The sequence below is a fragment of the Dipteris shenzhenensis genome, chromosome 21, assembly GCF_047967505.1.
Source record: "Dipteris shenzhenensis isolate YYH24624 ecotype China chromosome 21, Dip_SZ_1.0, whole genome shotgun sequence".
Lineage (NCBI taxonomy): Eukaryota > Viridiplantae > Streptophyta > Polypodiopsida > Gleicheniales > Dipteridaceae > Dipteris > Dipteris shenzhenensis.
In genome coordinates this window covers 47,454,496-47,466,651 of record NC_141616.1, presented here as the reverse complement: position 1 = coordinate 47,466,651, position 12,156 = coordinate 47,454,496, and the positions used below count along the sequence as shown (strand labels likewise).

Genomic DNA, 12,156 nt, shown 5'->3' with positions numbered 1-12,156 from the left:
ATAGAAATTGAATCTCCAATAGATTGCTAAAGAATTAAATAATTTAAGTAAGATGTCACATAATTTACAAAAATAAGTATAATTTGTAACTAAAAGTAGAGAACCATTAATACCTAAGTAGAGAACCATTAAAGGTATTAATATAAACATACCTTCTTTGAAATTGCATTACGTGGATACTCGTCAATACAAGGAGTAGTTGCTTGAGGCTCCATATTTCTCTACAAAGTTTCAAATAGACATAGAAAATTTTATTTAACTCTTATATATCATTTTGAAATCCAAAGGAATGAGAACTTTGTTCAATTGGTATACAATATTCTAAAAAACAAAAAAAAGATATCTTATATTTCAAATACTTCAACAACCTCAGATGTTGGATATCCTTGCTCATAAAATTCCCCTCTAATAGAAATTGAATCTCCAATAGACTACCAAAGAGTTAAATAATCCAAGTAAGAAGTCACACAAATTATGCCTATAAATACAAAATTTTACTTCATTCTAGAGAACCATTAAAGGTATTGATATGAACATACCTTCTCTGGGATCAGATTATGTGGAGACCTGTCAATACAAGGAGGAGTTGTTTCAGGCTCCAGATTTTTTTGAACTTTTCTCATTTCGTCCTTTGAAACACAATAGAATACATTGATTAGCTCATATCTATATCACAAATACACAGTTTTATAAAATATCACATAATTGAAAGGCCAACTTACATTATTGACAAGGGTCTTCTTCTTCAAGTATTTCCTACTAGATTGCTTCGAGGAGATCCACCTTCTGTATATATCTTCCTCTCTCCAGCTATATTCAACTCCACTAGGGGTGGAAAATAGGGTTTCCCAAATTTCGTTTGGGATGGATGGAGGTATGCTGAAATGGGATTCGTATGAGGTGGAAAACAATGGTACCCAATGCCCATTTTGGATGTGCGCTAGCACACATCCAAAACAAGCTTTGAAGAGCACCTGGTCAAGGCTGAAGAGGACAATTCGACATCAAGATAAAGAATCTAAAAGCTCACACTATTGTGCCACAAAACATGCATGTGCCTTTCGGAACAGGCTTTGTAATTCCCCCATTGATGTGGTGGGGAAGTATACCGATTGCACCTCATTGTATCATCCCCTTGGCTACTCCCTCTCAACCAAGTTCGGCTAATGCATAGGTGGTCTACCATCCATAGGTACTACTTGGACATAGATAGAGATAAGAAGACAGGAAAGAATAGGGGATCACAAATCTACTTATTGTAAGTCACTATGCTAGATTTACATGCAACTTTGAGTTTTCGTGGAGGGATGTAATTTTAATTAATTTATCAAGGAGTCTAGAAGGCTATACTTTGCACTTTGGGAGAACTGATGTAGAACAATATGCGACGAGGCTACTTCAAATAATCAGGCAATGTCGAGGGCATCAAATAGACATGCTCTATCTCAACACACTGGAATCACCATCAAGGCCAATGAGAAGGAAGTTTTATTGGAGGATAGAGATGTTGGACACCAGCCCCACAACGAGGGGATGGAGATAGAGGGGGCATAGATAGGAATGGATGCATTTAAGGACATGAAGAGGAAGGAGATGAATGTGAAGGAGATAGTGAGTTGCCACGGTCTCTAAGGCAAGTGATGGATAGGCCCCCATATGGAGGAGGATGGTTAAGTAACCCCAATGAGACAATTGCCATAGGCGGTTTGAGCACCAAAAAACTTATTGAAACCCACTACAGGGTGTTGGGCAAAGACATTGAACTGAAGCTAGTCCAAGATGTACTGGCCAGCTTCTTTATTTGCAAACAAATAGAGACCCCTCTTATACCACTTTGTAGACTTCTCCCTAATGAAGCGATACACACAGCTTTAACTAGGATTTTAGCACTATGGGAGAGTTTTGATGCAAGGGATATATCCCTTCTACTACACCTTTTTGTGTATCCCTGCACATGCCAAGAAGTAATGTAGCCTTGCCAATTGCCCTCCAAGATTTGTTTGAATAGGGTCCCACATGGGTCACTGTAAATCATAAGGTTGAGAATGAGCTAGTGGGAAGGCCTGAAGGGCCTCAAGCTCCTCATGTTGGATGGTAATCACAAGTTAAAATCTTCGCTTGCTTGTATTTGAGATGGTAAGTTTTTTATGCAATTTTTTTCATGCCTTTGTCTCTTGTTTTGAATCCTAATCTTACTATGGATCTTTTGTAGCCTAAGCACTATCCATTTCCTTGCAATACCAATTTGTCATCATAAAAAAAGGGCACAAGACAGAACTCCTATTGGCCTTGAATTCCACAAATGATTATGTCTTTCCTCATTTATGAACATCGTTGTGTTGGGTTGAAGTTTCCAATGTTTACTCATTCATTTGGGTGAACAAAGTGGCTAGGGCGCATGCCACACCAATGCTGTCACATGAGACCTTTTTGTTCCAAACGTTTGGGATGGCTAACCAGTCCTCATTAATGGGCCTCTTGACCAAGTAGGACAAGAGATGGGTGGAGATTGAGATGGCTATTGAGAAGAAGAGAAGTGCCTCGACCTGGTACGTGGCTCCAACGTTTGTATTGTCTTATCTACTGTGGAAGGTATTTCATTTCTCATCAATTGATCATGGATGTACAAGTTTGTAGGAGTATCTATGATTGACAATATTCATGCAGGAGGAATTATCTACAACCATTAGGAAAGCAACGACAGCCCGCAAAGGCCAATCCCTCTAACGAGGAGTATTTTAAAAAGTACAAAAAAGGACTAAGGGGCGTGGAAACCACCTTTGAGCATAGAGCTTACAAGACAGTGCACATTGCAAATTCTTTGCAACAAAGAGAGATGGATTCTTTTGGATGTTGTACAACTTTGACTGGAGTCAAAAGGGACTTGTTTATGAAACAAAGGAAAAATTATACACATCGTGTCAGTCGGCTTGGAATAGAGAGGTATGGATTGAAATTATGTATGCATTTGCTTGATGGGTCTCGGCAATGAGATGATTTCTAATGGCCACAACTATATCACTTTGAAGGAAGAAGGAAATATTACACATGATGATCAATACCAAGGTTAAAGACTCTTCAAGCCTCATCTTTAGGGATGACAAAAAAGTGCATATGTTTGTCAAGAAGAGGACTTTGGCCTCGGGTGCTAACTCAATATGTATTATGTTACTACCCTCGTCCAAAATCTAGGGTATGGGCGGACAAGGCCCATGTAGAATATGCATGGATTTCTTACAAAAATTATAAATATGCAAGGAAAAAATATGAAATTCTCAAGTCCCTCATCCCACAAATCATAAGGTATATACAGTGAAAAATATGCAAGGTTTTACGATTTGCACATATTTTCATAATATGTGAGACCCAAGGGGCGGGGGGGGGGGGAGGGGGTTCTTTTGGGGTAAAACCCTAGATACACTAAAATATGAAGACCAACCTCCTTCAAAAATCATATTACTTTTTTATGTGCTACCCAAATTTCAAGGTGTAAAGACATCTTTGAAGCTCTTTTAGTGTAGAACACAACCATGCTAATTTTACTAATTTCTACTTATGGCATTTTGTTAAATTCATCTCATACTCAAGATTTTGATAGGTATTCTTACTAAAGTGACTTGGCACCCTAAGCTTTTTGGGAGCACATGTTCCATTGAGGACAAGAGATGGTGGAGGGGTTGCAAGCTCAAGGGTTGGGGCTTCCTGGTGGGCTCAACATTTTTTGGAAAGAGCAAAGAACACCTCATTTGGAGTTGGCCTTATATGAGCTCTAGACTAGCATGAAAAGTTCAACAAAACCAAAAGAAACATATTGATCTTTGCTCCAAGAGACTTGTGTATAGGCATCCATCTTTTGTGATCATGAATGTATCGATGCACTTTCTTTTGAAAGTAGGGGCTAACAACAATGATGGTCCTACATAGATAGATTTGATCACTGGCGAAGTCAAACTTCTTGAGCATCACAATGCTAGGTGTGCCAATGGCGAGCAAAGGGTAGTCGAGTATGTGGCCACCTATTAGAGAGAGAAACCTATCTCTCGATGGGAGTGTAAAGTGTGTCCATAGCGGTTGGACTACCCATTGTGTCAATTGAGTCCAAGCGAGCGGGCTCACGTAACATAAGATCAAATCCACCGGTGTTTTGTGGAGCTTGAAAATTTTATATGATGTTTGTACAATTTGAGGAAAACCATCCATTTGTCGAAGTGAAGTGCAATGAACAATAGCCACATGATATGGATGCTCATTGTGGCAAACCACTGCATGCACCTCTCTCATGAGTGCATTTCCTCAATCACACGTCCTTACACCCACAGGAGTATCGTGCAAGCACAAGAATGACTCTTCTAAGCCATCGTGCAAAATTAATTCTAAAAATGTGCTTGACTTCTACCATGGTAAACAATTCCATGCGTCTCTCGTAAGGTCCAGTAATGGTAACAACTTCTCCCTCAACACTCAATCATACAGCTATGTAATATTATACATGCTTTCCTCAACCCATAAATTTGTGCAGTAGGTACGAATGTGGAGCTCTTGCTACAGGATGTGGAAACTATTCCAGATAGGTCAGACTTGTAAAGCAGTTGAAGTCAAATATTGGGAAGGGGGGGAACGGATAGTTGGATGAACTCTTGTTGCTTTTTGGATCGCTTGTTGATAGGATAAAATCATTCTTATAGAGTGGTACTGCATTGGACCTCTCACATGAGAATGTCTGTATTGTGGAGGTCGCACGGCTCGTATGGACAGATTTCCCCATTGGATTGCCAGTTGAGCTTGTCCCAAAAATAGGCACTCTTGATTGGAATGGATACTCCAGAGAATTAGGATATGTAGTTGCAATCATCGCCTTCAACTTCACTATGGACGAGGGATATCACTCTTGGCTTGCCGGACCAACTGCAAAGCATTGGCCTTCATGCAAAGAAGTCTGGCTTTATTTTGCATAGAATGTACACATTGCTCTAGAGGTTGGTTACCTCTATGTTGACAATCGTGAGAAGGTGAAAGTTTAAATGTTTACCCTAGGGATTCTTTTTGGCAAGAAATGTGCTAATCTTCAATTCGTACGTTCGGACCCTATTCATGGGTGTCTTCTGTCGGAAGGCTACAAGTGAGACACTGAAGATGGATAGAGAGAGTGGGGAGGCAGAGTTTGCTCAGTTATTCGAAGCGACTAATACATGCTTAGGAGGAAGGTCGCAGGCTAGCTTTTGAACGTAAGAGGTTGGGTGATGCATTTGTTCACAGGGGGTGTTGAACGATCGCAACATTTTTAAACGTTGCTAGTATGTCCCCCCATACATTGAAAAATGGAAAATTCCCATTAATTAGTTGTGGAGAAGAAAAGAGGGTTGAAAAGGAAAAGGGAAAGGGCATTATTAAACTAAGGGATAAAGGGGGGAGGGAGGAGTTTCAATTAAGAGGGACCACTTAAGGACAAATTAAAGAAGAACGCAAGTGCTAAAAGGGGAGGGGTACTAGGGACCATTTGAGGGGCTTTAAAGAAGAACTCACGTACTAAAGGGGGAGGGGGAGGAGGGACCATTTATAATATTTTAGTTAGCACTAGGTATGCTCTTCCACTCTATAACTTAGTGGTAGGGCTCACATGTGGGAAAGACAACATTGTGGGCTCGAATCCTACCCTCTTGAATAATGTGCACTCCTCTTAAGCATAGCTTAAATAAATAAATTAACCCAAATAAATAAATTAATCCATGGACAAACAAAAGTTAATTAGCCTCCACACTCCAAAACAAATAGGAATGAAATAAAGTTGAGCGAGCATGTCCCCCCATACTTTAAGCGTTGCTATTATTGTGATTCGGTATGGTTTTATTGATCCGAACGTCTATTGGGGATGCGGTCATTGACGTATTCACTGGTAGTACGGCGAGCTTGGCTGCTAATGCAAGGCCATGTCTCGTCATCATTATCTTGGCATTGAGAAGGACAAGAGGAGAAGACCCATCTTATAGAATTTAGTGGCCATGGACTAGGATTTGGAAGATTTACCTATCCAATTTGATCAATCCACTAGCGTGCAACCCTCATAAAGTGCAAGACACTGTTCATGTTCAATTCCAAGATGATTTTGGTAAACAGAATTGCCGATAGAATTTGCATGTTTTTTGGATTTTAAACATTCAATCCCGCTTATACCTTAATATTAACTTTAATATTTAAAAACGCTATTGTATCAAATCCCTTGGGCAACATGTGGCACGCATGGAGGTTGTCCGTCTTTCGCACGTGCAGTAAATGCTAATCACTGCCACTAATAGTCACCAAGGGAGTTTTGAATACATAGTTTGATCATACCTCATTGGTGTAGATTGTCTATACCTCCTAGACTAATGATTACATAGGCTTGTCACTCACCCAACGGCCCACATCGAGCATGAGCAAGCTGATCCCACCTAGTTCAACTCTCACGCAATGCTCTTCATATCGACGAAGAGTTGGCTGTGCACTTGCAAGAATTGCACTATTAGTACTTCGACATCTGTGGGGGTGAAGACGTGGACCCTTGTGATCTCTCTAGGGCATATCTTACTCCTTTTCCTTAGGAGACATACCGATAGTGATACAAAGGACAAAGACAAGACTAAGAGAGGCACTGGAGGATGCAATTGAGGATATCGAGTGCATGATAACTCGTGAGGGCCACACCCCCCTGCAACTGCCGAATGCCAAAGCAGAAGTCGATCGAGCCACACCCAGGGAGGCATTGGAGGTCACATCAGAGGGTAGCCAAGGCATGACCCACACTTCGAAGGCAAAAGTAGAGTGTAGCCGGGCGACATAGGCGTAGTGTGCAGACTTTCGTTTTGCATGGGCAGTTTTTGTATCTATGGTCTATTTCCGGGGACGTACCTCCCCTTTAATAAAAACTTGCAGACAGTATTTCACAATTTTCCATTTGTGCAATGCTTCCGTTTGTGCATTATTGTCTTCATTTGAAGCATGATGGATTTCTTTTGTTTCTACTTGCTCGATCAAGTGTACTATTCGCCATCAGATTGCAAATTCCTAAGTAGTGCATTTTGTAATTTTGCACAAAGCAATGTCTCAATATTTCGTTTCGATACACGACAATTTTAACCCACTTTGCAACCCCATTTTATGTGCGCTAGATAACACAAAGAATGGGCTCCGAGAGTGGTCTCCATCCTCTGACAAAGATGAATCGAAAACACGACATCCAATCAGAAGTCTCTCAGCCTATAGCCGGTAGGACTTTTCACGTGCTTGTTATAAACGGAGCACTTGTTAGTTTTATCGCATCTGATTGGTGTGTAATCCACACACTACCCATGCCCACGATAGCAAAAATGCTGGGAAGAACAAGCTTTGTGAAGTGGTAAAATCAGCAAGAAAGCATGGTCAAATCAATGAGGAAGTGGAAATTGAGATGAACATTTGCTATTTCAACAAAGGGGACCAACATTGTAGTGATATTTTGGGGCTCTTTCTTGTAAATTCAGGTGAGCTTTTAGGGCTTTTTCAAACAATTATGGCGAGGTTTTAGGGTGAAAATACCCCTAAATTTCCCTAAAAGCTCACCTAAATTTTACTTGGAGCCTAAAAGCTCACCATAGAAAGCTCATCGAAAAATCATCCTCACTCACACTAGCATTGCATACCATCCGGAGACTGATGGACAATAAAAAAAGGGTGAACAAATAAGTGGAGGAATACTTGAGGCATTTTTGTCGTGATAGCTAAAGGGCATGGGATAAGTTAGTTAGCACTTGCTATATTGTGCTAGAACAATACCAAGTATCTCTCTATTGGCATGAATCTATTTGAGGAATGTATGAGTGTAAAGTGGGAATACCTTCCTCAATTGCCGACATTGCTATGAAAAATCAACAAGCACGAGATGACTTGGAAAGGATGGTGGCTAAAAAGAATATGCAAGATGCCCAAACCAAGCTGAAGAAACATGTGGATGAACGTAGGAGATATTTGGTCTTCAAAGACAAAGATTATGTGCATTTACGTGTCCACAAAAGCCATTATGGTTCATAGAGGGGTAATACCAACACAACTACGTCATTGCCGGTATCATGGCCCTTACAAGATCATCCCTTGTATAAGGAGGGTCATATCCTCTATGTTCCGAAGTGCATTGTGGACTTCAAAGATCAAGTACTCTGCAACAGGGTATACATTGAGTACCTCATAAGATGGAAAGGGCTTCCAAAGGATGAACAATCATGGCAACAAAAGAGTATTGTCCAGGAGTACCCCTATCTTTTACTAGACTGATCAACATCTCTTTGATGTCCCAACACCCTTGCGTAGCGAGGGCAAAATTCTATGGGAAGGGATGGCCGAAATGAAGGGGGGGGAAGGGCTACTTTTAGTAACAAATTAGGTAGAAAATGTGGAGGGCCTATATAAGTCCATATCCACCACTCATTCTGTACTTTTGATGTGACATCTAATCTGTCTAATCCCCCTCCTCCCTCCTACTTGCAACCCACTCTCTCTCTCTCTCTCTCTCTCCCCAACCCCTTCCTCTTCCTTCCTCTCCTCTATCCTCTTTCTCTAATCTACACCCTACCCCTTCCCTACACACATGCCTAACCCTGAACATCAAAACTTCCCTATCCTCCTCTACTATCTCTCCAACAAACCCTCTCTTGCCAATTGTCATGCTCTTTATTACATCACTTCTTGTTCCCTTAACTTCAATGCTGAATTTTTCTTAGACATAAATTCCTCACCACAAAGTATTACGTTGCTCGAGGTGTTAGACTATGACTAATATGGGAATGTATGACCACTTAACTCAAGACATGGGAATCCCTAAGCCTCATACAAATGATGCCAAAGGTCTCATAGCTTCAAGGCTTTTCCTTTGCTCTCTTTACCAAACCTCAACTTTTTCCTCATAATCCCTTGTATAAAAACTCCTACATTTAGATCATTAATTAGTGTGCAAGCATGCCTCTACTATCTATGATGTCCCCTTGACTCTTTAGAAAGCTCACAAGTAGTGATTAGGATTCTAGCAATTGATGATTCTTGTAGCTTCACCATGTGTTGTTCTTATCTTTATAACATTTGTGCAATTGATTGAGATATTCTTCCTAAATCTAGGCTCTCATTTTATGTTTTGTTACATGTGATAGACCTTTATGTATACATAGATGCTTTTGATTCTTTGATTGAGTACTTGACCCTCAATCTACATTATTTCATTTGTTGATTTTTTTGTGTAATTTGTGGTGCGACTAGTTATCTTGGGTGTAGCAAATGCATGCTACTTACACTATAAAATTAGATTATTGGTTCTCTTACCTAGCATATGTCTTGCATTACTTCGTACCTCATCTCTGTCCTACAACCAAAACCATGAGATAGGCTTGCCTCTCCGCTTTCTTAGTTGCAATACGCCTCTCTACATTGTTATTTTTTCTCCTTATGCAATAGCTTAGTTGCTTCTCTAAGCTCTCTAGTTATGCTCAAAGACTCCTCTCACAACCTTTGACAACAATTCTTATCAATGTTATCTCGCTCTCCTTTTGGCACAATGGTGCACAACATATATTAAAACAATTGGATGACAACAAGACACTTCTGTGCATCTTAGGACATAAAACGGACCTTTACTATCACTTGAACAAACCTTACCACGCTGAATGTGCTCCACAAATGCAAGAGAGTACGAATGTGTTTGGGGAGAGAGACGTTTTTAAAAGGTGGGAAATCAGCCTAAGCAATTATCAGGTCTTGGGTAAAATACTCTAGTGGTAGTGCAATTAAGATGGAAATATGGAGGGAGGAGAAGAGACCTTACCATGTACGCCCTCACATTTATTGAAAAAGGAAAAGGATATTCATATCCCACCTGTGCCATACTGCAAGGGATGACGGTTTACATGTTTAGCTCTGTGTATGCACAAAATTGACATATTGTCTCGACACTAACTTGGTTGACCCATCACAATAAGTAACACTACTATCTTTAACCTGAGGGTTTACACAAAGCCACATATATAGCACAATAACTAAGAATTTTGATATAACCCAAAAGTCAAACCTTTTTACTATTACATCCCTACAGCAATATGCCTACAACTCTTAGCTCACATCTAGAGTGCATCTAGATAAAGCCAACAAAGGCAATATCGAGACTGAACCAAAAGCAAGAAAAAAAGAAAAAACGGTAATTTTGAGATTCTGAAAGCATCAAATATGATGACCATGCGATTCTGTTTGTCACGAGTTAGGAATTTTTTGTAAGAATACGTTTCCATTTGAACAAAAGCTCAACCACAAATTTGCTTACTGCTGAATACCTGATATCACACACAATCCCTCGTTTTTAATGTTGCGTGCGTACACACTGTACCTATGGACTATCAACTGTAACGTGATATAGTCGGAAAAGAGTTCCTCTTATCAGACATGGATTTACCTCACAAACTGAGCTCTTAAAACGACATTCATGTCAATTGACATGATTCGCTACATCATGCGTACATATTCCACAGATGTCAACTCAACATACACCTAAAATCCCTGCGTGGAATTCTAATTTGGAATCATAAGCTTTAGGGTTGCAAGTCTACCAGTAACTACTACAATGCAATGCCCCAACTCTGGAACTCTACCAATAATCTTCAATAACGAAGGGAAAAAACAACCATCCACCTTGAGTTTTCAATTGTACACTTGTAAGCAATCTCCCCATAGACCATCATTTCAGAAGGTGTGGCTATTATCTCGAATAATGATCCTCTCCAAAGTTGAAGAATGAATATATCGCTGTATCTGCCAAGCCCTTTTCTATGAGGGCAATCTTTTGAGAGGAAGACAATATGGTTCTCTCTGGAAAAACATCCACTGTAATGTTGGACACAGCCCCTTTATGTTCTGTTCTAGCATTCAAGGTTCTCATCTGACTTTCAGTCAGTTTATGTTCTACTGCACAAGCCCCATTCCAATTGAGTGATATTGTGAGTCACGAGCAGAAGATGGACGAAGACATTCATCCATTAGGGCATTGGTAAGCATCTCAGCTGTGAACGTGTCGTCGGGCTTCAGACCAAGAGCCTAGGTGCAAGATTGGAAAGAAACATAATTTATCTAAACTTGAAAATTCGACTTGATAGAAAAAAGGGAAAATACCCAGATCAACACATCAGATACATTCAGCCATATTTCCAAAAGTAAAAAGTAGGCATGCGGAGGGAAGTACTGTGAAAACCAAAGTAAGGTCCCTTAAATACACAACAGCTCGATATCACCAAACCACAGACACCATGTTATGACTATCAACTAGCGCATACACTCTACCAGTAAAATTATACTCAGCCACCCTGTGCAGCAGACGCTCAACATACAGACAGCCCACACCTTAGGGTAATTCCATTTACCTTGTGATAATAGTCTATGGCAAGAGTAGTATTACCCTGCAACCACATTTTCTGTTAGAAACACAGGATTACATGATTTATCCAAAGAAGCTTTGACCCTGTCCATATACTCACCTGCAAATGATGAGTGAAACCCAGAGCAGCATAAGTACCCGCTCCTCTTGAAGAAAGAGCTAAGGCTTTCTCATAGAAATTTATTGCTTCTGCATAAAACCTGCCAATACAACATTTGGCAGGATCAAGAGTTGAGGGTACCAGAGCTTTGAGGTTGCCATTTCTCAAACCCCCCCTCCCTTTAAAAAAAGAAAAAGAAGGGGGAAAAAGAAGAAGAGAGAGAGTGGAAAGAGAGTGGGGTGATATGGGGCGGGGGGGGGGATATATATATGACATACCTGAGTTTCCGCAGTGAGTGTGCCAAGTTCACTACAGTGGGCTCCCAGGCATCTGTCAAAGGTGCAGGAATCAGCTGCAATGTTTTCCGAAAATTTCGGACAGCTGCTTCATATCTGCAAAATCACCAAAATATGTATCTTAGAAAGAGCCAGCTGGTGACAGCTGCCTGTTATTAAAAAAAGGCACACTAGACCTCAAAGAACAGAAATTGTCTATCAGAACACAATAATGCAGCTTACTCTTCATTTCGATAGGCCATTACACCCATTTCATTGAAAATGAGAGGATCTGTTGGGCATATTCTTCGTGCTTGCATAAAAAACTGCAGTCCAAAAAGAAAATGAGGCAGTGATAAGAAGAC

General features: G+C 40.3%; 1 protein-coding gene across 2 annotated transcripts in view; it reads right to left on the bottom strand.

Annotated features, from left to right (window-relative positions):
- Positions 1-10,275: 10,275 nt before the first annotated feature.
- APC6 (anaphase promoting complex 6) overlaps positions 10,276-12,156 on the bottom strand; it is a 72,655-nt gene continuing 70,774 nt past the window's right edge. For both annotated transcript variants that reach the window (XM_087392715.1, XM_087392716.1), the window contains 5 exons: positions 12,035-12,117; positions 11,795-11,908; positions 11,517-11,616; positions 11,403-11,438; positions 10,276-11,079 (listed from right to left, as the gene is read on the bottom strand). In XM_087392715.1, coding sequence (XP_087248841.1) covers positions 10,948-11,079; positions 11,403-11,438; positions 11,517-11,616; positions 11,795-11,908; positions 12,035-12,117 — 465 coding nt within the window. In that variant the 3' untranslated portion in view covers positions 10,276-10,947. The remainder of the gene's footprint in view (positions 11,080-11,402; positions 11,439-11,516; positions 11,617-11,794; positions 11,909-12,034; positions 12,118-12,156) is intronic.